At 34.4% G+C, this 24,415-nt stretch overlaps 1 protein-coding gene across 8 annotated transcripts in view; it reads left to right on the top strand.

Annotated features, from left to right (window-relative positions):
• Nucleotides 1-24,415, top strand: part of HELZ (helicase with zinc finger) — a 136,756-nt gene that overhangs the window by 20,955 nt on the left and 91,386 nt on the right. For 7 of the 8 annotated variants that reach the window (XM_016129180.2, XM_016129187.2, XM_016129156.2 and 4 more), the window contains 7 exons: nt 10,043-10,167; nt 11,825-11,881; nt 15,820-15,871; nt 17,249-17,324; nt 19,292-19,490; nt 19,950-20,057; nt 21,128-21,425. In XM_016129180.2, the coding sequence (XP_015984666.2) occupies nt 10,043-10,167; nt 11,825-11,881; nt 15,820-15,871; nt 17,249-17,324; nt 19,292-19,490; nt 19,950-20,057; nt 21,128-21,425 (915 nt within the window). Of the gene's footprint in view, nt 1-7,750; nt 7,797-10,042; nt 10,168-11,824; nt 11,882-15,819; nt 15,872-17,248; nt 17,325-19,291; nt 19,491-19,949; nt 20,058-21,127; nt 21,426-24,415 lie in introns of all 8 variants that reach the window. The other variant, XM_016129203.2, reaches the window with a different exon arrangement.

The following is a 24,415-nucleotide window of genomic DNA, read 5'->3' on the forward strand; positions in this document are numbered from 1 at the left end:
TTTTCAGTCAATAAGAGTGAAATTTTAAGAATATATGTACACATTGATTAAAATGCTAAGCTTGGATAAGCATTTTAATGCTTAAAATGTTCCTCCTAAAATGTTTTTTCCCTTCACTGAAAGATTTTCCATAGAGAGAAGAGACTGGATAGAATGTTCTTGAGTGCTTTTTCCTGTTTTCTTTTGGGCAGGAAATTGATTAAAAAGATTCTTGCTCCTTGGGTACATATATTATCACATGCTCTTGGTGATTTTTTTTTTGCATACCTCAATGATTTGAATAATATAATGTTTCATTTATCTAGAATTTTGTAGGGGCTAAGGTGTTTAACGGAAGGTAATGTTTTTTCTATTTACTCCTTTGCGTCAAAACTTTTAAAAGTACATATTAACTATTTTTTGTTGTAAACCTTGCAAAACTATCTTATGAACTCCTATGGCATATTGGGCATAAATTAACCATTCATTAAAGATTCAGCAATCCTTTTGTGACCCTCGCCTCATGTAAGTTTATACTTTGGGAGTTAACTGGAATTTGAGAGATACTACAGTCTTGCTTTAACAAAATTCTTACTATCTATGAGCATTTAAAAATTACCAACAAGTCAAATAGTAATAAGTCAGATAACATAGAGGAATATGAAGGAGGGAATCATTTTTCCTTCTTCCTCCTCCTGAAGAAATCATTGTTACCAGTTTGCTGTATCTTTTGCACCTTTCTCTATAGTGAGAAACACAAATACTTATAATACATACAGATAGGATTTTTCCTTTAAGAATTAAAAAAAAAATGTATGTGATCATCACAAAGCAACTTGTTTCCTTTTATATACCATAAATCATGGAATCTCCTAAGTTAATACACCTGCCCCAAACTCCTGCTTACTATTTCATAGTGTAGTTGTGCCATAATTTATTCAAAAATTCTCATACTGATGGACATTGATGTGGTTCTGATTTTCTAGTTCATTATCATTTATCCTGTAATACACATATATTCTTTCTTATTGTGATAGTCTAAGAAGTTGGATGTCTGGGTAAAGGAGTTTTAAAGACGGTATCTGGGTTAAAATTATATACTTAGATCCTTATATAATTTTCACAGACACTGTTACATTAGTTTCAAGTGCACATACCCACCAGCAACGTATGAGGATGCCTGTTCCCTGCGATCTCATTAGCACTAGAATTTATCAGTCTTGACATTTTGCCAATCTTATATGTGAGAATTGGCCCCTCTTTTTTAAATTTTCACTTCTTTGAGGTCTAGTGAGTTTGTTCCAGTCGTCTCATTTTGGAGACATGCAAAGTCCTGAAGGTTAAATGACTTGCGAAAAGTCGCGGAAGAGTAACTGCTGTTGGTGAAGGAGCATATGAAAGACGTTGCATTTTTCTGTTAATTGTTTTACCTAGAATTTTAAAGTTAGATAACTATTTTACAGTTACTAGATTACCAAAATAAAAGTTTAAGCAGGAAACTTGGAGGTAATGGGTGTGTTTATTACCTGGATTGTGATACTAACACAAGTATATTCATATGTCCAAACTCACAAAATTGTATACATTAATTATATGCACTTTTTTTGGTCTACCAAATATACTTCTATGATATTGGGGAAAAAAGTTTAACCAGTGTCTAAGATAAAGTTGTTAATGAAGTGAGTGCACCCTTGTGTTGGTGGTGTATGAAGTAAATGCAGCTTGTTACTGTGTTTATACCCTTTGACCCCGTAATCCTATTTCTGGGATACTATCCCAGTAATAATCTAAAAGAAGGAAAAAATTGCATGCAGAATGGTGTTGACTGCAGTGTGCCATATGTAAAAGTGAAAAATTGGTTAGCTCCAATAAGGGAGGAGTTCATTAATTAAATTCCATCCATTCTTTGTTACCATTTAAGTGATAACACAGAAAACGCTTATTTAAATGCAAAAGCAGTGTATATAAAGTTGTTAATTTGAACTAGACATTAGGGAATATTGGCTAAGTTTATACGTTTATAGTGCTCATTGTAGAATTCTGCTATTACATGTAATTTTTTCCCTTAGCTTTTGGTAACGTTATTTTTATGTAAGATAAAATACCGTGGTTAGGCGGTCAGTTAGTAATAAAAAGCAAGATGAAAATCTTCGCCTCCGTTAATTATTATACCGCTTCGTAACGGTGGGTGGCTGTGGAATCGCTTCTCTCTTAATGGCCCCAGCAGCCCTTGTCTGCGCTCCTGCGTCTGCTCCTTCACTGTCAGCCTGTCCGGTCACATTCCTCGCGACCCTCAGCGGGCCCGTTGCAGCCCCCCCCCCCCATGCCGTTTCTGTCCTGGTGCCGCTTTCTCTGGCAAGGTGAGGAAAGCAGGGGATCTTCGTCATGGAATTTAAAGCAAACATTTTTTGTTATAAAAGTTTAAAACATGCAGGAAAGCAGTGGAAATAGTGTAATAAACATTTATATTCTCAAACCTTAAATTGTAACATTTTACCATATTTGTTTTTTCTGAAATATTTAAAAATCATTACAGACATCATGATATTTATCCCTAGATACTTCAGTATGCAGCTTTAAAAAATAAGGCTATACCTACCTAACCACAATATTATTATTAACCAAATGAAATGGATAATAACACCCTAATATTATCTGAAACCCAGTCCATAATCAGATTTACCTGGTTGTTCCCACAGTGTTTTTTTATGGCTGATTTGTTCGAAGCAGGAACTAATGAGAGCCATAAAATTCTAACGTTGGAATTGTACTTCAATAAGAGTAGATAGGCTCTGAGTTGAGGACTCAAAGCCATGTCGAAAATAAACTACATAGACTTTAAGTTCATGAAGTTTAGTTCTCAGTTCGATGTCGTGTTCTGGATAGTAAAGTTGCCAGACTGGTGACTACAGGATATAGTAAGGGGTCAAGTCTGTTTCCATTATCTCAACATAAGTTGTGTTTGACATAACAGGGCAGCTTTCATGAAATAATGATATTTTTTCTGCCTTTCAAATATTCATTATACAGGAATCTTATATTTTTTACACTAATAAAATGGAATGAGGTAAGTGGGGAAAGTGAAATCAAAAGAATTTTGGCAACTAAAACAGCATTGTGCTACATGTACTACGTAGGACAAACTCAGTCATCATAAATATCAATAAATATTTTCGTAAGGCTGCAAGACTTTTAAACCCTAGCTGAGCATGTCATTAATTTAAAAAGTTGTCATTACGAGGGAGTGTGGGGCATCATTGACATTTATTGTAATATTTGCCCTATGGAGTAACCTCTGCAACCCCTATTGAATAGAAATTGTGTTAAAAAAAAAAAAAGCGAATTGATATATGACTGATTGAACTTCTCCACTCTCCCTGGGGGAAAAAGTGGTGTCTTTACTCACCTTTCTTCTTGGAAGAGTTTTTATTAAAAACTCTCATGGTAATTGATTTTTTTCTTTTTTGGAAAACTACATAGTTTAGAGGGATAACTATTCAGAATTGTCTCTGGGTCAGGCCCTCAGAAATATGTTATTTTATTTAGTCATATTGTAATATTTCAGTTTTCAGATGAATAAACAGGCTTTTTGAGATTAAGGATTTTTTCTTAAGAGCACGGAGTCAGTCCAGAGGGGAACTGCGGTTTTGAAGTGAGGTGTTTCTCATCTAAAAGGTTGTGCTCCTTCTCTTGATCCTGAACTACTGCCTATGTATTCTTTAGGGTTTCGTAGACGTTGTTCTGTTTGGCATACTAAACTTGGGGAAAAAAAGGCAAAAGGATATTCTAGAAATGAAAAAACTGAGGCTCAGGATCACTTGGATAATAATTAATGGAGCGGGGACAAGAATTTTGGGTCTTCAAGCCCCTAGCCAAGCCACTGTTTTTTCTGTTCACCAGACTTTTAAAGTAGGGATGCATTCCCATAACATTTCTTAATTAATTTTTCTTTAGATCTGGGTGCATTAATTACTTTTTTTTAAAAAAAGTTTCATGTGTACAGGCTTTATCCAATAGGAATTTTAGAAACTTTTCATTTCGAAATATGCCTTTACAGGAAGTTAACAAAGCTAGTCCAGAGGGGTCCCAGGTACCTCCCCCCCACTGGTTGCAGCTCGTGTAACTATAGTACAGTAGCAAAACCTGGAAAGTGACTGTGATAGGAATATGTATAAATCGATGTCATTTGATCCTGTGTAGATTTATGTAACCACCAACACAGTCAAGATACAGAATTGCTGTCCCACGTCCACGAAGATCTCCCTTGTGCTGCTGCCACCTGCATTAATTAGTCAAACTCTCCACCCTCCCCCTTCACCATCTCTGATCCCCGGCCACCACTGATCTGCTCTCCATCTCCAAAGTGCTGTCATTTTGAAAATATTCCATAATGGAATAATACCGTATGTGACCTTTTCAGATGGCTTTTTTCCCTCACCGTGTATCAATAATTCATTCCTTTTTATGGCTGAACACTATTCCATTGTGTGACTGTACCATGGTTTTGTTCTCCACCAGGAACTGAAGGGTATGGCATGGGATCTTTGACTCCTCATTTCCTCGTAAGATCTATTAACTTTTAAATAAAGGTCTTATATTTATATTTAAGTTGATAAGAATAAAACAAATTTTAGGCTACTAATTTTGGGACCGAATATAAATTAGGGAAGTGAGTGTTTAAGTTTGAGGGCTGTTTTCCTTTAAAGATGTGAACTCTGTTTTGTATGAATAGATGTTTAACATGTTTGTATGACTGTCCTAGACATTTTCTAATTTGTGCAGGGTATCAGCAACAGTCACAAGTGACATTTTTAAGTTGTATTTCATGTTGTTTTATGACTCATGGGATAAATGTTTGTTAGCATTAATTTTATATTAACTGAAATTATATTTAAATACAGGAGACTTAAAATCAGTGGTACCTTCCTTGCCTTATAAAATCTCAGTAAATACTGTACCGAAGGGGAACTGAAATTAAGATTCTCCAGAACACATGAAAACACAGCTCTCGTCTTTTGGACAAAGAAAATAGAAGAGTAGCAAAATGTCAGAGTTTTTCTCAGTAAGCAAATTTTTGGGGAAAAAAGTAAGCAAATAAACCATGGAAACAATGAAGTAAGGGAGTGCCTAGCAGAGGATTTGAAAAAAATTTTGTTTTATCCACAATCAGGATGTCCTTTGAGTGTTGACAACAGAGATGAAGATAAAGTGGAAATGATGGCAGTGGAAGAGTTTTAAGATAAAAAATATAGTTAAATCGATTTTGTTTTGAATAGAAAAAGCTTAATCCAGCTACTGAACAGTTAACAGAGGAAGTTTCGAAGGCTCTGCAGGCCCACGTCCCCTCCCCCAGTGCACATGCAGTGCAGAACAGGCCACTTTGGAAATATTATTTTAACAGCGCCTTCAGTAAGAAGTTTATTCAAGCATGTAGATGATGGAATAACCTTTTATGATATTCTGGGAACCTGGTTTCAGGTTTGTTTTTATGCTTAATTGCATTGTCAGCTTTTTACTGTGTATAATTATTTTATATTTGTATAGAAATAAGGAAGTAGAGGGACAGTAAATGAATTAGCTCTAAAATTTAAACTGGAACATTGAAAATAAACCAAGAGAAACCTCCTATGTTTCTGTAGTATGAGAATATCCAGAAGGAAGGAATCCAAGCTTCTTTATACAGTGAACTGTAGTTGAAGGAAAGAGTACTTCCAAAAATATGCAATAAGATCTTAACCCATCGTGCACTCGAGGAGGCTGTACAGGAGATCACAAAGATTTTTGTGACCAGATTAAGGGACTGAATGTTGAAAGGAGCAAGGTAGCAGAGATTTTATATATATACTAGAATATTTAAAGCTGGAGATGAAATATTTATTTAGAAGAGGTCTCTGTGACAGATAACATTGAATACTGTTATGGCTTTTCATATTCCCAAGGCATTTTACAAAGGAAACATTTTATCTTCAAAAGACCTTGGTAGGAAGGGCACACATGCCACAAAAGCTGCAGCCCACATGTCCAAAAGCGTTTATTTATTGCAATTGGAAAAGAGAGGGCAAGGGAAAAGGGTTGAGGCAGAGGAAAAGAATGTTGGGGAAAAAAACCTAATTTGGCAGAACGGATGGACACTGGTGAGAGATTTGCTGCATTGGTCTAACTTTGGTTTATGTTTTTACACTTTTTGATACTTGTAACAAATGGACAATAATCTCTGGTTAATGATTTGACTTAGAGTTATGTTTGGAGTCTGTTTATATACCACTCCCTCCAACCCAGATATCTTTTTGGAAAATAAGTTTATCGTCAAAAATGAAATGCCTGATATTTAGGAAAGGGATTTATTTACACATTATAAATTTATTTTATACATAAAAATAATCCAATTTCATTTTTGATTCAGTTTCTGAGGTGTTGGTTCTGAGAGAGAAATTATATCCAATTAGCGAATGATTTCACTTTATTAATTAGAGGATTTAGTTTTTAATGATAACTAAACTTTTTTTTTTTTTTGAAAAATTTGGGAACATGCCTTGATTAGACTAAGCTCTTCAATTAAAGATTTTAGAAAAAACTTACTATGGTCATGCTACTGAAAAATATAGAATACTACTTAACATTCGCTGCAATTTAAGCTTGTTTTAAATTACCTTTCTCATTGGAGGAAGTTCTTTATAAGTAAGGGGAATCACTCTTTTTAATTGTTGATCCTCTCCTCCCTAGCCAGAGGCTATCAAACCCTAATAAGCTATTTTTGTTGGAACAGTTGAATGATTGCTCCTTTATTATGACTCAGTTTCTGATTCAAACCGTTCCAAGTAAGACATATTTCAAGTATTAGAAAATATTACAGAAGCTTAAGACTGAGAAGGATAGAGACTTGAATATGGCAATGTAGCTAAGCTGTTCGGATTTCCTCCTTTGTAACTCCCAGTGGACATGAAGGAGCAATTCTGTTTGGGAACAGTCATGTGCTCACAGTAGAATTTTGCTAATAGTTGGTGGGAAGAGAATTTATTTGCAGGGAATTGCAGCATTTTTTGTAATTGCTCAAGATTAGATTATATTTTATCATCTCCTTTGGCAAGTTCAGTTATTAAAGCTGAGGCAAGTTTAATAATAACACTAGGCCATACTTTGTTTTCTTAAAGCTTTTTCAAGATGTTAAAGATAATAAGGGACCAGATTGGCAGCACTGCAATTTAATTTTGTTATGATACAATAGCAGGAGAGGTTTTTATCCGTAATTGTCAAATGTTTCTTTGCCGTAGTTCTTCATGTGGGATCCTGCAAGACATAAGCTGAATTGCATTAAAAGTAACAGTTGGAAGAAATTACATTAGTATCGCTTTGTTCTAAAAAAGAGAAAAGGAAAACATTATTTTGACAAATATTGAGACAAACACCAATATAATGAAAGAACTTTTGCAAAATAATATTCAGCAAATTCCATTTATCAAACCAAAGATCTGTGAAAGGTGTGTGTAAAATGTGTGATACAGTACTCTTTAAAAATGACCTAATCACCCGAGGTGGAAGTATTCTTTGATTTTTTTTTTTTTTGTTCCCCGAAGTATTGTTTAGTTCTTATTAACTACAGTGCCTTACTATCCCAATTACTAAGAATGAACTAAGATAGTTCCTTTATAGTTCTCAGTAGTGCTTTATAATTTTTAGAAGGGGAAGGTAACTTGCAGAGACCCTTGGTGAGGAGACTGTGCTAGATACTTTATGTACTTGATACAATTAATCTTTACCCCTACCTTATCAGGGTCTACTGCTGGCTCCATTGTACAGGGGAGAAAACTACTTCCAATGTAAGTAGTTCATACCTTAGTAGGGCTGTTGTTTTTCTTCAAAGCATTTTATTCGTGTTATTTCATTTGATCCTTACAACAAATTTATACAGTTTTCTATTTTACAGATGATTGCAGTGAAGGCCAGAGAGACAAAATGACTTGCCAAAAGCCATATTTGAATAGTTTTAGGAGTAATAGTGCTGAGGGAGATGTGGGTTTACCGTGGAATTTTAGGAGATGCTCAAGACATTTTCAGTGATGCTCTATTGGAGTTACTCATTTTGGGGGATTATCCAGGGCAGTTAAGTGGATGAGTGATCTGTAACTTGGATGGAGTGAGACAACAATTTGACTTGAATTAAAAGTAATTGAATAAAACCTTAAATACAGAGAGAATGCAACTTTCAGTTTAGTTATCTGATTCAATAAAGGATATATATACATAAAGATGTTTATTGCAGTTTTATTTTTAATAGGTAAAAATTGAAATTGTTCTGGAGCAAGGGAATAGTTAAAGAAATTGATATATCTACTTAATGGAACATTATATAGGCACTAATATGAGAAATCCTTGTCGTCTAATAACATGGAAATATTGAATGTGCCAAAAGGAAATAAACCATAATAACAAACTTATATTTCTATCAGTTATAATCATGTAAAAATTATGTAAATATTGATAAAAATTGGAAGAGAACATGAATAAATGAAAACAGTTTAGTTCAGGGGTGAGCTCATGGTGAATTTTTTATGTAGAATTTTATTAACGTTATAATGTTATTTGTATAATAAAAACATTGAACAATATAGCAAAAGGGATATGTTCATTACAACCAAAATAAAAATTATGAACAGACCCAATGGACTTTTTTGTGTGTGTGCTGTGGAGTTTATAATCTGTAAATTTTTTTTAAAGTTTCTTTTTTTTAAGTTGATTTGAGTAACGTTGGTTAATATAATTATATAATTTTCCGGTATACATTATAATTTAACATCTATATATTCTATTGTGTGATTACCACCGAGAGTCCAGTTTCCTTCAGCTACCATATATTTGATCCCCTTTACCCACTTCACCCTCCTCCTACCCCCCTATATTTGACCCCCTTTACCCCATCTACCTCCCCCCTCTTCCCCCACTCCCTAACCCTCTGGTAACCACTAGTCCATTGTCCATGTCCTTGAGTCTCTGTTTGTCCTGTTTGTTTGTTGTTTTTAGGTTTATATTTCAACTTTTTCAGTCTGGTGTATTTCACTTAGCATGCTTATCTCGAGGTCCATCCAAGTTGTTGCAAATGGCAGTAATTCATCTCTTATGGCGGAGTAATATTTTATTGTATATATGTACCACAGCTTCTTTAGTCAATCATCTATTGTTAAGACACTTCGGTTGCTTCCATGTCCTGGCCACTGTGAACAATGCTGCTACGAACATTGTTGTGCAAATATTTTTTTGGATATGGGTTTTGAAGTCTTCCAGTGTACTTTAAATATGCGGTATGTTATACTGATACTTAAACATTTCCTTGGAAATAATTAGAAAAATGCAATTTCCAAGATATTTTCTTTCAAGATATTATTTTATTGCAAACGAAGCTAAAATGTGTACAAACTAAAAATACAATCTTTGGACATAGCAGTAAAGAAGATACAGATTGTTTTACTAATTGAACTATTTGTAGTTGCTGTGAGAAATTACCTCAAAAGACATGACATAAAAGTGATTATATTCTGTACTGTTAGAAATATATACTTGTGATAGTATAGAGCTAAATTTGCAAACACTTACAAACAATTTGGGTAGCATTTTCAATGGCCATTTGACAATTGGGTTCTAGTTAATCATTCTGGTTTTGATACAGGCTAATTCTTAATTGCTGAGGAATATCAAGTGTTGAGATTTGCGGTTTCTATTCTTTGCATTTTAATGGCCCTGGGTCTCTTGTGTCACAATGTGAGACCTTCATTCATTGAAGGTATCTACAGTTTAGAAGTCCTCATGTACTCAGAAATCATAAGTTTGAGAGCTTTTAGATTAATTCTTCCTGTGGTTTTGGTGCAGTCCTCCTGGCTCTCGGGTATAGTGGATTAGTTACATGCATGTCTTGGACAGAACTAAAACACCACTGCTTTCCTCTGGTACTTGAAGTTTTTTCTTTTAGCATATAAGAAGTCATGCTTGTGAGAGAGTGCACTCATATTATAATCAAGAGAAACGTGTATTGGATGCCGTGTAATTAATGATGGCTGTTCTTTTTTGACAGTGCTAGGAGAAGGACTTGCCAAGGGAGATGGTGCCTTTCAGGCGGTGCTTTGTTGCATGCAGCTGAAAGGAAAGCTCCAGCCTGTATCCAGCATTCTTGCCAAGTCACTGACGGGAGAGTCCCTGGTACGTCGATGAGCTCTAATTTTGAATGTCCAAAAACAGATTCATTCACTTGACTCCTTAGGAACATTATGGGGAAAAATAATTAGTGTGCATTTTTCCTTTTACTTCATTCTCTCAGAAATGACAGTTCATGAATATCTTGAGATACTCATTTTTCTCCAACAACCTGATAATATATATATGATAATATATATAAGAATTACAGGTACCTTTTAAAACTTTGAAAGTATAGAATAACTGGATGAGTTTCTTTAAAAATGTATTTAACAGAGCCTAGAGATGTTTTGGGGTTTTAAAATATTCTTGTGCATATATGATATTATAAGGTGCTTAAATTCAGCCATTTATTTTATAAAATGTTTATGTTTTTCTGAACTGAGTAATAATTACTTTTGTTTTTGAAGATGGTCTACATGTAAGTCAGTATTCACGACCTCTCTGATGAAGCTATTTAATTCCATTCAGACTTCGGGTAAATTTTTTTTTTTTTTTTTTTGGTGCAGCATTTAATTTTCTAGAGTTTTTGTTTGTTTTGAGCTGAAATAACTCAAAGACTACTTTTTGTCACTTTGAAGTTGGTAACCTATAGAAATTAGAAGAAAATAGATATTATAACTTTTTTCACCAGTTGGTAACTTATAAAATTTGCTGATAGATTTTTAGGAGTATAGTGAAAAACACTGAAAGCGAGGAAGTATATGTATACTTAGCTATACCGCATGAATTCCCTATACTTTATTATTTTGAATTGATGTCAATTATGAAAACCTGGAGCAAAGTTGTGTTTTCAAGGCAAATAAATATGTTTGGTAAAACAAAAAGAAATTAAGAAAGTACCTGGTATACTGCTTAGTGTAATATACCTATCTCAGAGGGTAATTTAGTTATTTTCTAAGGAATTCTTGTGCAATGAATTGTTTAATTGGTTTAACATTGTTTTTTGATTTCAACAAATTCACAAATGAATATAAAAGCTAAAATGTATTATTAATATAGCAAAAGTATATAGCTCTTTAGTTCTAAGTAGATGATAATATATTTTTTCTTTATTATTAAGTTAATTCTATCTTTAAAGAACTTTTCTGTGTAAGTCAAGCATATTACACAGTTTTATCTGTTGGGATTTTAAACTAGGAAAAAGTAATTTGCTTTTTAAATCTCAGGTGAAATTTGAATTTCAGAAGAGTGACTTTTGCATATTGTCCTTTAATAACTTTATTAATGAGCCATCTTTAAATTGGTATCATTGTTTTATGTGAATCTGAATCATGGGTAACTTAGTTCACCATTTTGCAAATGTAAGTTTTAAGGGAGAAAAGTTAAGAAGAAAAAGCTTACATTTATTTTTATTTTCACTTATCCTGTCTTGATTTTCAGTGATACGCATCGTGAATATTTTATTGATTTTAAACTCTTATGCAAGGTGAATACAGTGTTTTAGGGCACACTGTATATTTTGTACTGTTAACCTTTTAAACTTTCCTTACAGACGGCTAGCTTAATTATCACCATTAATGGCAGCGGGGATAGGAGATGAGGGGTTAGCATTGTTTTCTTTACAGATAAGCCTTAGAAACAGCTGAGAAATTGAATTAAGTCCCCACAGTAAAGAACTAACATACTAATTGTTTTTTCCCTTTTTCATTAACCCTTTCAGAATGGGATGGTAACAAAAGATTTGACAAGGCTAAAAACACTTCTCACAGAAACAGAGGTAAGACCATTCGAGAGGGTCTCTTTGGAGAGTTTAACTCAGTCTGGCTAATAAGCATCTGTATTAAAATTTGGAACATGGGCATTGGCTGAGAAAGCAAGGCCGTGAAGGTAGGGCAGTGGAACCTCCCGACTCTGCTCTGTAATCCAGCTTGATCCCGTCCTAGGGGCTCTGCTTCTTCTCATGCTTCCTCTGCACCCCAGGTCTTCTGTTTCTAATTCTTGTTAGCTGTCTCTGGCCAATAGACAGACAGATGATTGGGAAATTTTAGTGTTTAACTACACCTGGTCAGAAAATACTGTTATTAAATACTCGTCACGTTTTTGTAAGCAACTAAAAAAGTCTGATTGATTTTTAGGGAATGGGTTTAGGAGATGTGTGTCAGGGTAAATGATGAATAAATATACGCCCTGGTAAAAGGAGAAGTGGACAGACCAGGGACAGCAATAGTGTGGAAAAGGCCCATAGCTTTGTAAGTCTCAAATTTCTGTTCCTCATACAGGCACGTGAAAATATTTTTATTTAGAGATCTCACTTTAAAAATAACCATTTTGGTCAGCTTTTATCGTAAATGGAAGCCCATGTAAAGTGATTGATTGGCTTATTTATTCAAAAATTGGCACCCACTATGTGCTAGGTTCTATGCTTGGTCCTTGGGGTACAGCACTGACCAAGACACCCAGGGCCCTTGTCCTCTGGGAGGGTAAAGTCTTGAGAAAGATATAGACGACAAATAAATTAGGTATAATTCACATTGAGGTAAGTGGTATGAGAGAAAAGAATAAGCTTTCCGTTAAGAAAAAGAGAACTGAGATTGGGTGGACAGTTAAGCAAAGCTGTAAGGGTTGAGAAGGCGCTGGTGTCATGGGGAGTGAAATGGAAGTTGCTCCAGATAGGCAGAGAGGGTGAGTGGAGACCCCGGGTGTAAACCTGGACCTCTAGCAGATTACTTTCCCATTTCAAATCTATAATATAACACCAGCAAATAAGTAAGCATGGGTAGTCATCATGAATTACATAAGCTGGATAAAGATACTCTGTTTGCTACAGTAGTATAGATTTTTTTTAAAAAACATTGTCATTTTCTTTGGCTTCTGTTGTCTTACCTTGAAATAACCAAGAACCAGGAAGCTCTAGTTAACTTCAAAGCCATTTCCTTTCTTGTGTTCATGTGTCTCGTTAATTTCTAAGAAGTAAAGGAAGTGTTTTAGACTTTTAAAATGAGAATGTAAAATAAGATGACCTTTCATTTTATGATTTTTGGGTTTGTTCTCTTCATTGCCTTAATTGAATTACCAGCTCCACTTATAATCACACACAAATATGTGTGTGTGTGTATAATTTTATTTTTTATATTTATAATTCTTTTACATGTAAGGCCACAGATACCACTGTACTTTTAGAAGAAGCGATTTAGTTTTGTTTGTAATTGATTTTCTATATAACCAGATAGTATTTCTGGTTAAAAAAATCCATCTAATAAAAGCTAACAATGCAACAACCCTTATTTATTACTGCACATGACATATTTAAAAACAGCGAGAATTTGTTATTTAGAAGTTGGGCTGAACTGTTGTTTAACTTGCAAGTGCTGGTGGATGAGGATGAAGATACGAAACTAAGGCTAGCTAATGAAAATGAAAGGAATACATATTCTTCAGTAAAATTTAAAATATCAAGTCAATAGATTTGATTGTGAATTTATAGGGGTTCTAGCAATATGGAATTTAGCTGCTTTCCTCGAAGGCATCAGTTAAGACCTAAGATCCTAACCTAATTGATACCGCCATTCCATCTTGGGTCTGGGGTCTGAGCATATAAAAAGGCTGTTTAAAAAAACAAACACACACAGTATCTTGGAACCTAAGAGTCACAGTAGCCAAATACTCAGTCCTCAGTCAAGGCTGAGTGTCTCATTTTTACCAGCTCTTCTGATGAGGATATGCTGTTCACCAGACCCTGCCAGGCTCAGAGCTGTAGCGTCAGTCAGCACAGGCCTACTCTGTATTTGCAGATCATCGCAGATGCTGACTCGTGAATGTATTTTTCCCTTCTAATAATTATAAATGCTTTAGCTTTCATACTATGACCAAAACATTTTATTTCCATTTTTTGGAATATTTGATAAATTTATTTTGATAAAATTTTTAGAAGGGATATTTTAAATTCATACTTGAATTCAAGTTTTAGCTTTTGTGTTTATACAGTCTGTGTAGCTGGAATCATATTTTAAGGGCTAGTGTGGGACTATGGCACTTAGAGCTTGCTTGTACAATTTAAAGAGATCTTCTAATGTATCTTGTAAACACAGAATTCATCCTTTTAATGCGAACAATTACAACTAATTTGTTAGCTTATGCATTCTTATATTCAGTCCTCATTTTACAAAAAGAATGGATTGTCTTAAAAAACTTATTAAATAATTTGAACATCAAGGATATTTTCTGGTAGAAAGAGGTATTATAGTAACTTTTTTCCACCCCAACCTGAAAAGTCCAGTTTAATCAACAACATATAAATTATAGTGATATTATTGTTATATGCAATTAGCATTTATGACATTTTTTTCTATGGTACAAGACATTCCATATTTCACCTTGGGATATGTTTCCTCCTGATTCAGTTCAGCATTTAGTGTGCACCTGTGCTCTTCAAGGTTCTGTAGGTTTTGGAAAGCTGAGATCCCTATAAAACAGTCTGGCAAGGCAGTCCAAGATGCACATAGCTAATGTAGCCACAGGGCAGCTTGTGGTTAGTGCTGTAACGGGGTTAGTGCTGTAATGGACGGTCAGGCAGGGAAATGAGAGATTAACACTCTGTGGGGAAACCAGGGAGGCGAGAGTGTGGGAACTGAGGTTAAAGGATGGAAGGGGGAAGCTGAGTAAAGACCCAGAGGTGATTTGGTACAGGATAAGATTGGCAGTCAGTTGGTTTAGGGGAAGGTGAGACAAGTAGTAATGAGGGCTCTACCTAGGACTGTGGCAGTGGGAGTAGAGAACACAGATATGATGGATATTCTAGACCTCCTTGGGCAGGATTTGGACGATACTCAAAGCAGGACAGAGAGGGAGTGTTCAAGATGGCGTTCAGAATTTCAGTTGGGCTCTCTTTGGGGAAGATGAATCTGTTAACTTGAGGTAAGGAGCACTGAAGGAGGATGAGATTTGGGGTTGGACAGACTGTGTTTGAAGTGCTTAGGTGACCATCCAACCATCTGACACTTACCAAATACCCATCATACGTAACAGATTTTCTGTGAGGGGCAGGAATGCTGTTGACAGTGGGTGTACGTGGCTGACAGTGATCCAGCATGTAAAATGCTATGGAATAGTTAACAGGAAGTGATGCCGTGGCTGGCACTCAGTTGGAATCAGGGGTGTGGAGTGTTAAGTTAGAGCCAAAGGGACAGATTGGGAATTTATGTGCACCCAGGGAGTCAAGTAAACCAGGAGTCAGAGCGAGTGGGGCTCCCGCCATGGTCTCCTTGTGGGAGAAGGGCTCATCCCAGAGTGAGGGGGACTTGGTAAGATGTGCTTCCTGGCCCCGAAGTGGTGCCACTGCACTTGGTACAGGAGGAGAGGCTCCTTGCTAGCCGGCCGTTCTCTAGGTGTTAAGAGGAGAGTGAAATGAATAAATGGATGGAGGGTGCTACTCTGTGGGGTTCAGGACTGGAGACTTAAGATGTCTTGTCCTTGACCAGCAGGTAGTTTTATGTAGGAAATCTCTCATCAGTTTCCTTAATGAGGGCTAAACAAGTACTTCTTTTCCATATTTAAATGTAGTTTAACATAAAGCAAATAGCAAACAATATCATTTGAAATATTAATGTTTACTAAAAATTTATAAATATTCAAACTCAGCCTTTAAAGAAATGTTGAAAATGTCCAACATCAACTAGATATTTCTTATAAAATTATCTTTCATTTGAAAAATTGCAGACAGCAACTGGTAATGCCCTGTCTGGATATCACATGGAAGACTTAGAAGAGGGTAAGTACCAAAGTGTAGTTTGTGGTACCTGTGATTCTGGGCATTGCTTTTTTATTAATTGATTATTGGGAGGAAATTTACTGAGTTGCAGTGCATATAAGTGGAGGCGTAGGTGAGAATATAAAAATTTAATTTTAAGAAAAAGGTGTAGATGAAAGCACTTTTTTTCACTGGCTCCTTTTCATAGGATAATGGAGTAATGGAGGTGGTAGATAACTCCAGAGGCCATCTATTTTATTTTCTTGCCTCCATGTAGTTCTAAATTTAAAACCCATTCTTGGCAATCTCTACAGGGAGGCCTTTTCTCCTCTCTCTCTACCCCAGGCCAGTACAATATTACTTTTTGGAAGTTCTGATCTGTAAACTGAGTTATTGCTGCCACCGTTAAAATTCACGATCTCCTTATCTCTTGCCAAAGGAAAGGGAAGAGAGACCAGCGTTCACTGAGTTCTTGCCGGATACTGTGTACTGCGGTAGTGGCTATCACAGAAACACGTACTGACTTCTTAGAGCCCTTCTCCATCTTTTTGATGGGTGGTGAAACATGTTTATTAAGGTTCAGAAATTTTCCCAGCCATAAAGCTAGTAAGGGATAAAAGATAGCTTTAAATTCTACCTAGCTGAATATCTTTATTTTATTATTATTTTTTTTTTTGCGGGTGAAAGGAGGCACAGTGATTTGTTCTTGAAAACTGATGGCTGCTCAGCTTCTGTAGCTCTAGCCATTTCTCTCTTGAGCCTTACTTTCTCTGGCTTATTTGGAACCATTTATGTAAACGAATCACAGCTCTTTATAATCAGAAGTAAACAAATGTTAATTTTTAATTTCTATCTCAGAATTCAACTTTTCGAATTTCATTTCAATTGTAAAAAAGGGTTACTTTATACAGCGATGTGTCAGACAAATCCTAAAGTACAGGAGTGGTAATGTGGAACTCAGTATGCAGTATTGGAATTTGTTCTTCAAAATTTCCTTCCAGGATACATAATTTTCTCATTCCTGAAGTAATTGCTAATAGAGATACATCTCATACTTAAGAAATGACAAGCATGCCAGTGTCCCTCCTTCGGTTGAGCTTCTTAAGGAAGAGACTGCCCTGGAAATGTGCCCACCAGTTGCTAGGATAGAGTCAGGGTCATAGATTTGATTTAGCTGCTGGATAATTGCTTCTGCGGTGATTTCTAAGTTTCATATGGTTAATTGATTTAACTCATTTGATTGGTAGATTACTTTTTTGGTAGAGGCAAGTATGTCATGTCCTTTTTACATCATCTGGGATGATGTGTGTGGAGGGTTTATAGAATTTCTTACACATTAAAATATCAGAATTATTAGCAAGCTTCAAATGATAAGACTATATCCTGATTACTCTCTAGGATCTTGTAATGGTTGGCGTTTCCGCCCACCACCTAGAGGAATCACGAGCAGCGAGGAATATACTTTGTGTAAAAGGTAATGTGAAATTTTTGTTTTAAATTAATGACATGTCTTTATTCAAAGAATAATTTTACTTCATTTTTTAAAAGAAGATAATATACAAAAGAACAAGTATAATGTTCAGTTTGAAACAGAAGCCATAATGGTCATTAATATTAAATAATAAAAGTTAGAGCCATATTGGTGAGCTGTTAATTATAAACAACAGTGATCAAAGTGGAGATTGTTAAGACTGTTTAGAAGTCTCTTATAATGTAGTTGGATTATTACGATTGCATTTCATTCCTGGTGTCTTGCTTTTTGTGAAATTTACCAGTTATTGTGATTGAAATTGAAATTATTTTATATAAACTGAAGTAGGAGATAAAATAAAGAAATGTTAACTTCAAAAGAAAGAGAATCTATTATCTTCATGTAATTCTTAAATAGAATTTACAAGTAGTTTATATTTGAAGGGCTAGCCTATCAAAATTTAATAATTGTGTATTAAGGTGGAAAGAATTATTAAAGGCACATTTAGAAAGATGAACTTTTTAGTTCTTTTTATAAAAGCTAGTGGGATTTTTTTAGATTTAAAAGATCATGTTAGATTGCTTTTGATAAGTGGAATTTGATATGTAGTTTTGATAATTAAGACATCAGATTAGATCTTTGTGGTAGAAATAAAGAAACTAAGTAGTGAATTTTGAAAATCCTGCTGACATCTGGACCACAATCCTGTTATGCAAAGGAAATGCGAGAAAATATATAGTCCAAATGAGAATAACCTTCAGTTATTAGGGAAACAATTTAAATAATTTAAAACAAAGCAATAGAAAGACGAAGAAATATTTGGCTAATTAAGATATACTTAAGAGAAGCATGCATGATTTTACATGTGTCTTAGGAAGCATAAGAACACTTAATAAATAGGACAACTTAAGTCCAGGTGCTTTGTACATCACCAAGAAAGGGTTAGTATATACTCATCTTTTCAAGTATGGTGAGCCATGTGATAACTTAAATTGTGCTGTTGTTCATTTACTATCCATATTTTCCATTTGAAAAATTATAACATTTCTCTTGTCTCCATTTTGCTATTTATCGTTTAATTTTTATTTTTTACCTTAGGAGATCTTTTTTTTCTTTTTAATGCTTCAATTGTTTAAAAACTGCCTGGACCCATAATTTTGCAAAGTTTTTAAAACTTAAAAAAAATTAGTGATTTAAGTCTTAATTTTTTATGTTTTGGACCACCGAACTGACAGTTGAATTTTCTGAGTCATAAGCACTGAGAAACCATTAACTCTGTAACCTTTAAAATGAACATTTATTAACTGATCTGTTGAAGAATTTAATCTGACTATTGATTCTAATATAGAACTTTTAATTTATTTAAAATGTCAAGCAAATTAATAGAATCCAATATTTTCAATAAAATAAGTAATAGTAATAGAAAAGAGTAAAGGTATTACATTGGAAGGTGAAAGATAGCAGCCTTAAAATGATAACTTGATGATACGAACATTTTTTTCAGAATGAAATTCCTAGAATGTGGAGAATTTTCTCTGGGTCGTATTATTTTGGGAAGTAGGGCATACCTGTGTTTGACGAACTGATCCACTTGATGTCAGTGTTGCTTTAAAAAATATTCTGCTCTATGAGGAATTGTCTAATAGCGTTGTGATACCATGAAGGAAACTACCTTTTCAATGGTGGTTTTTTGTGGGTGGGGGTGGTTATGCTTATGTTCTGCTTTATAGTACCCTTTTATTCCAGGGAATGAGGTCAGTGACAATGGGGAGTTGCTGTTTTGATTAACTGTTGTAAATGTTCTCTGAACCTCTTCTTCCTCTTCTGTGCTAGACAGTGTGATAAATATGGCCTTTGAGGAGACTGTTTTGTTTTTGTTAATGAAGAGTCAGAGGGCAAAATGCTGGAAGTTTGTCTTTTAAGTGGTCCCACAAAATGTATGATAAAACAGTCTTTCCTGTTCTACTTAGATTTTTAGAGCAAGGAATCTGTAGGTATGGTGCCCAGTGTACTTCAGCACATTCCCAGGAAGAACTAGCAGAATGGCAGAAAAGATATGCTTCACGGTTGATAAAATTGAAACAGCAAAATGAGAATAAACAGCTCTCAGGCAGTTACATGGAAACCTTGATAGAAAAGTGGATGAATTCATTATCTCCTGAGAAAGTGGTGAGGAAAATAAACTGCATTTTTTTGTTTGTTTGTTTTAAACAATGACCTTGTTTGAGTCTTGACTTTATTTTGTGCTATATTTTGGTTTATTTTATTATCCTCTATATGAAGAACTTGATTCTTGATAAAGAGCTTTTAGTTGCAAAAGTAGACCCATTTGCTAAAATAAAGAGCAGAACTAAGCCATTTGTTTGGAGATTTGCAGGTATTACATTAATTTATCTTCATTCAGGGAGTTTTTACTGCCATTTTTTTTGTTGTTGTTAATTTTCTTATGTCTCTTGTTTTAGCTCTATTATATTTTGTTCTTAAATAACTGAAAATTAATATACAAAATACCTTGCTTTGTAAACAGTTCCATCAACATCTTTACTGTTGACATTTATTTACCATGCCAGAAGTTATGTATGTGCTTTTAGAAATAAAAATGTAATGTTACTTGCTCTCTATTTTCAGCTTAGTGAATGTATAGAAGGAGTAAAGGTAGAGCATAACCCTGATCTTTCGGTTACTGTCAACACCAAAAAATCTCACCAGACATGGACTTTTGCTCTCACTTGTAAGGTATGAATTTTGTGCTAATTAAAGAATGTAAATTTTTAAAAAATTTTTCTTAAAGCTTTTTTGAACCTTTAAATCTGTGTGTTAAAAGAGCATTCGAAATGTTTTATTTAGTCTAAGTATATTTTAATGTAGGTTCTGTATTGTGCTAAAGTGTATTTCTGTATTTTGGTCATTAAAGTTACAACTTTTTTTTTTTTAGATTTTGAGATAAAAATCTCTGTAGATGTTTAGATGCTTACTTTTTAATTTATATATGATAAAGAGGTCTTTGACATAGTGTCTTCCAAACTTAGAACATAGGATGGGGTTCATGGCTTATAATTAACTATTCACAAATTGAATTGTTTAATCTGGCAGTTCTAAGATACTTAAACAATGACAGCCTGGTTTTATATTTGATTTTATGAAATCACAAATTCCGTAATAATGAGTTTTTAATATGAGACACTTTCTGCAGTGCTTCCCACCTTGAATTGTAAATATTCAAAGTTTAAGAATGAAGCAAAGTAAAAATTTCTGTGAAATGTGCAGTGGCAAAGTTTTGTGTACTTTTCGGTGGTGTTCCTTCCACTGTACCACCTGCATCTTGGGATGAAAAATCTGGGAATATTTTGTTTCAGCCTTGAACCCAATCCAGTGCCTTCAGGGGCAACTGTCCTCCTATGAAGAGTTCCTACTTGAGGCTACATAAAAGTTTTTTAGGCCAAGGGTATGGAAAGTTGGAGGTCAGTGGTATACAGGATGAAAGCCTTTGCCACAGTGAAAGGTGACCATATCACAGAAAGAGCAGGGAAGCTAGTGACGTAGGATAAATATATCATTTAAAAATTTTCAGCTTTATTTGAGGTATTAGCGACATCATAAATATATCATTTAACAACTGATTTTTTTTAACCATTCTAATTTTTTTTCTTAAATGGCTTATGAGCACAATTTGTATTTTTAACATAGTATCTTAGAAGCATGGGAAAGTAAAGGTCCCTTATGGAAATAGTTTCATTGAAGAGCCCAATTACAATTGGATTTTTTTACCCCCTTGTACTCAATGAATTATTTTAACTTCCTTGTAGCCTGCAAGAATGCTGTATCGTGTAGCATTGCTTTATGATGCTCATCGTCCTCATTTTAGTATCATTGCAATATCTGCCGGAGATAGTACTACCCAGGTATCACAAGAAGTCCCAGAAAACTGTCAAGAATGGATAGGAGGAAAGATGGCCCAAAATGGATTAGATCATTACGTGTATAAAGTCGGGATAGCATTTAACACAGAAATATTTGGAACTTTTCGCCAAACCATAGTTTTCGACTTTGGATTGGAACCAGTACTCATGCAAAGAGTAATGATTGATGCAGCTTCTACAGAAGGTAATATTTAGACTTTTTTCCCCTGATACGATGTATTACAAGGCACTATCATAACAACATTAAAAGATATGTATTGGCCCCTAAATATTCCATAGATAGGGAGGGAATAATAAGGAAAAAAAAATCCCAAATTAATTGACTCATTTACTGTGTAATGGGATTAGAATGGTTAACATTATGCCCTGGTCTTTTAATACAGTCATCAGGCAAAGCTCACTTTGAGGTTCCCCAAACTTGTATGAGTAGATGATCAGGTCTGTTTTGATCTGTCAACTTCATTTTTAAAGTAAGATAATTTTAGCACAGTAAAACCTTTTAATATTAGTTCCGGTAGAATATATATTGTAATGGTAATTGTGAGTATACCTACAATGTCTCTTTCCGTGTCGGACTGTCTAGTTGATATCATTACATTATCTCTGAATGAAAAGAAAAGTCCTAAATATAAGCTTTCATAAGTTGATTTTGTACATTTACTAGTGTAAAGGAGAACAAAGCATCTTTGATAGGCTCTGCCCTGTGTCCTTGGGAAGAAGTCCCTGGTTTCAACATATAAATCTCTATAGAAGATGATGAACTTATTTGTATGTTGTCATATTACTGCCTGTACCTAAATTTTATGCCAAGATCCAAAAGGACTAGGAAGATCACATTAGCCTAGATTTCTCTGGCTCTTGGTTGGATTTATAGGTGCTTTATTTTATTTAAAGAACAATAAATATTTAACAAACACTTCATATAGCAGAGCTGTATGAAAGTTGCTTTTGCATTGGCTGTATCTCACCATATGGGGAAGATGTTTGTAATATGTACCACACTGTCCCATTTTAAGAATGTAAAAGTTGTTTTTGGATGTAGCAAACAGGTGGAACTGGTTTTGTCTCCTTTAGCTGCTGGTAAGGTTAAAGGAATATTTCTGCCCGAGTTGAACAATTAGGCATGACCTTTTTGTGTATGTGCTAATATTATTCCTCAGACTCCATTTTACCTTTATTTCTTACTTATTTTGATTATTCCTTTTACTTGTTTTTATTCTGTTGTATTCTCTCTCTCTCTCTCTCTCTTTTTTTTTGTCATCTTAGTGCTCTTTGGAATCCAAATATATTGTTTCCCATAGCCAAATAGACAAAGAAAAATATTTGGTTTACATTTACTAGTGAACAAGTTAGTTGGCAAAAATTTTCTGTAAAGGGCCAGGTAATAAATACTTTCTGTGTCACAGGGCTGTTGCAGTCGTTCAGCTCTGCACTGTAGTGAGAAAGCGGCCATGGACAATGTAAATGAAGGGGCATTGCTATGTTCCAATAAAACTTTATTTTCAAAAACAACAGCAGGCTGGATTTGTCTTGGCTGCCCTGTTTTGTCTGTCCCTGTACTATTAAGTTGCTTTTAGACACCAGAACTTTGAGAACTAGGAAGCACCCTTTTTCATTCATGAGGAGATTTATATCATAGAGACCAACATGCATCCTCTCCTCTCAGATAGAACTCTAAAAAGATGCTCTTGGTTTACACATGCATTATATTTTAAAAGCTTGCTTTTAGATTTGGTGATTTCTCACTTATGATTCATTTTCATAGAAATAGTTTGTAAGTGTTGTTAAGAATTTGTACTAGTTAATAAAAGCCTATTTAATTAATCATATACAGTGTTAAATGTCTGCAATAAAAAGTAAGAGAAAATGATACTGATAATAAGAGAACGTGGTGATGAAGAGGATTCCAGGGCACCCTCATGGGCCTGAGAAATTGAGGGCACTTTGGCTACTTTTGCTTGAGATATGTTCTACTTTTCTAGTGGAGAAAAAGAGCAATGGACAGACTTTAGAGTGAAATAAAACTGGCTTCGAATCCTGATACTCTACTTATTAACCGTGTGACCCTGGTCAGAGGACTTAACATCTCTGAGCTTCACCTGGAAACATCTGTAAAATGGAGCTAGTAATACCTATCTTAGAGGATTATTGTGAGAACTAGAAATAAACAAACCTTGCATAGTATCTGACATATAGTAGATATTTAGTAAATAGTAGCTATTATTTTTATCATTAGACATGGTTAGGATAATTTCTGGCTTACAAACATGAGGAAGAAAGTAGGAAAGAGAGAAGGAGGAATTTTTTTTTTTAAAATGAGGACTGAGACTAGAGTGTTAGCAGACAGACTAAAAAGCAGAAATGAAGAACTAAGTCATTAAGGCCCTACAGATCTTGGCAAGAGATTGCAATATAGGCGGTGGAGGAGAAGCTGTCCAAAGAAGTGACTGATGAGTTTGAGAGTGGTAACTGGAAGAAATAAAGAGTCTCATTTTTAATATTTATAATGTATCAGTTTGAAAATATAATAAGTGTTATATTTCATTCAGATATGATAGAGGAAATTAATACAGACAAATATATCCTCCCAATTTGTAACCAATACTATAATATACCCTCTCCTCTTTTTATAATACTATATTATAAAAACCACCAGTGACTTCTGTATAGTTTAAGGTTTTACTTCTATGTGGTTATACTATAGAAAATACTTGAAAACAGCATTTTCTTGAACTAATTTGGAAACATTAAAACAATTTCATGTAGTAAAATTTGTTTTTCAAGGACAGGAAAAATAAATAGCACAAGAACACAATGTTTAAAATGTATCTTATGATATGAAATTATAAACATAAAAAGGAAAACAAATCTCGGTTTAGGTAAGCCAGATGACATTCGGTTGACTATTTTGTCATTGTTAAACTGACCTGTTGTGCTAACTTTTAGCTCTTTGGTATTTGCTCTACTCTTAAAATTGATGTCATTGGATATCTTGATATTTTTGTTAAGTTCTTAAGTTTTTTTGTGTGATTATATTTGTTTCAGTGTGACTATGTACAGAGTCCCAACAGAATTTTGGAAAAAATTAAAGCAGGATGTATAAAGTATAATGTTTGTTTCCTGCTTCTTTCTTAATACTTAGTTTTTTTTTTTGTTTTTTGTTTTTGTTTTGTT

Source organism: Rousettus aegyptiacus, unplaced genomic scaffold (assembly GCF_014176215.1).
Source record: "Rousettus aegyptiacus isolate mRouAeg1 unplaced genomic scaffold, mRouAeg1.p scaffold_m13_p_6, whole genome shotgun sequence".
Lineage (NCBI taxonomy): Eukaryota > Metazoa > Chordata > Mammalia > Chiroptera > Pteropodidae > Rousettus > Rousettus aegyptiacus.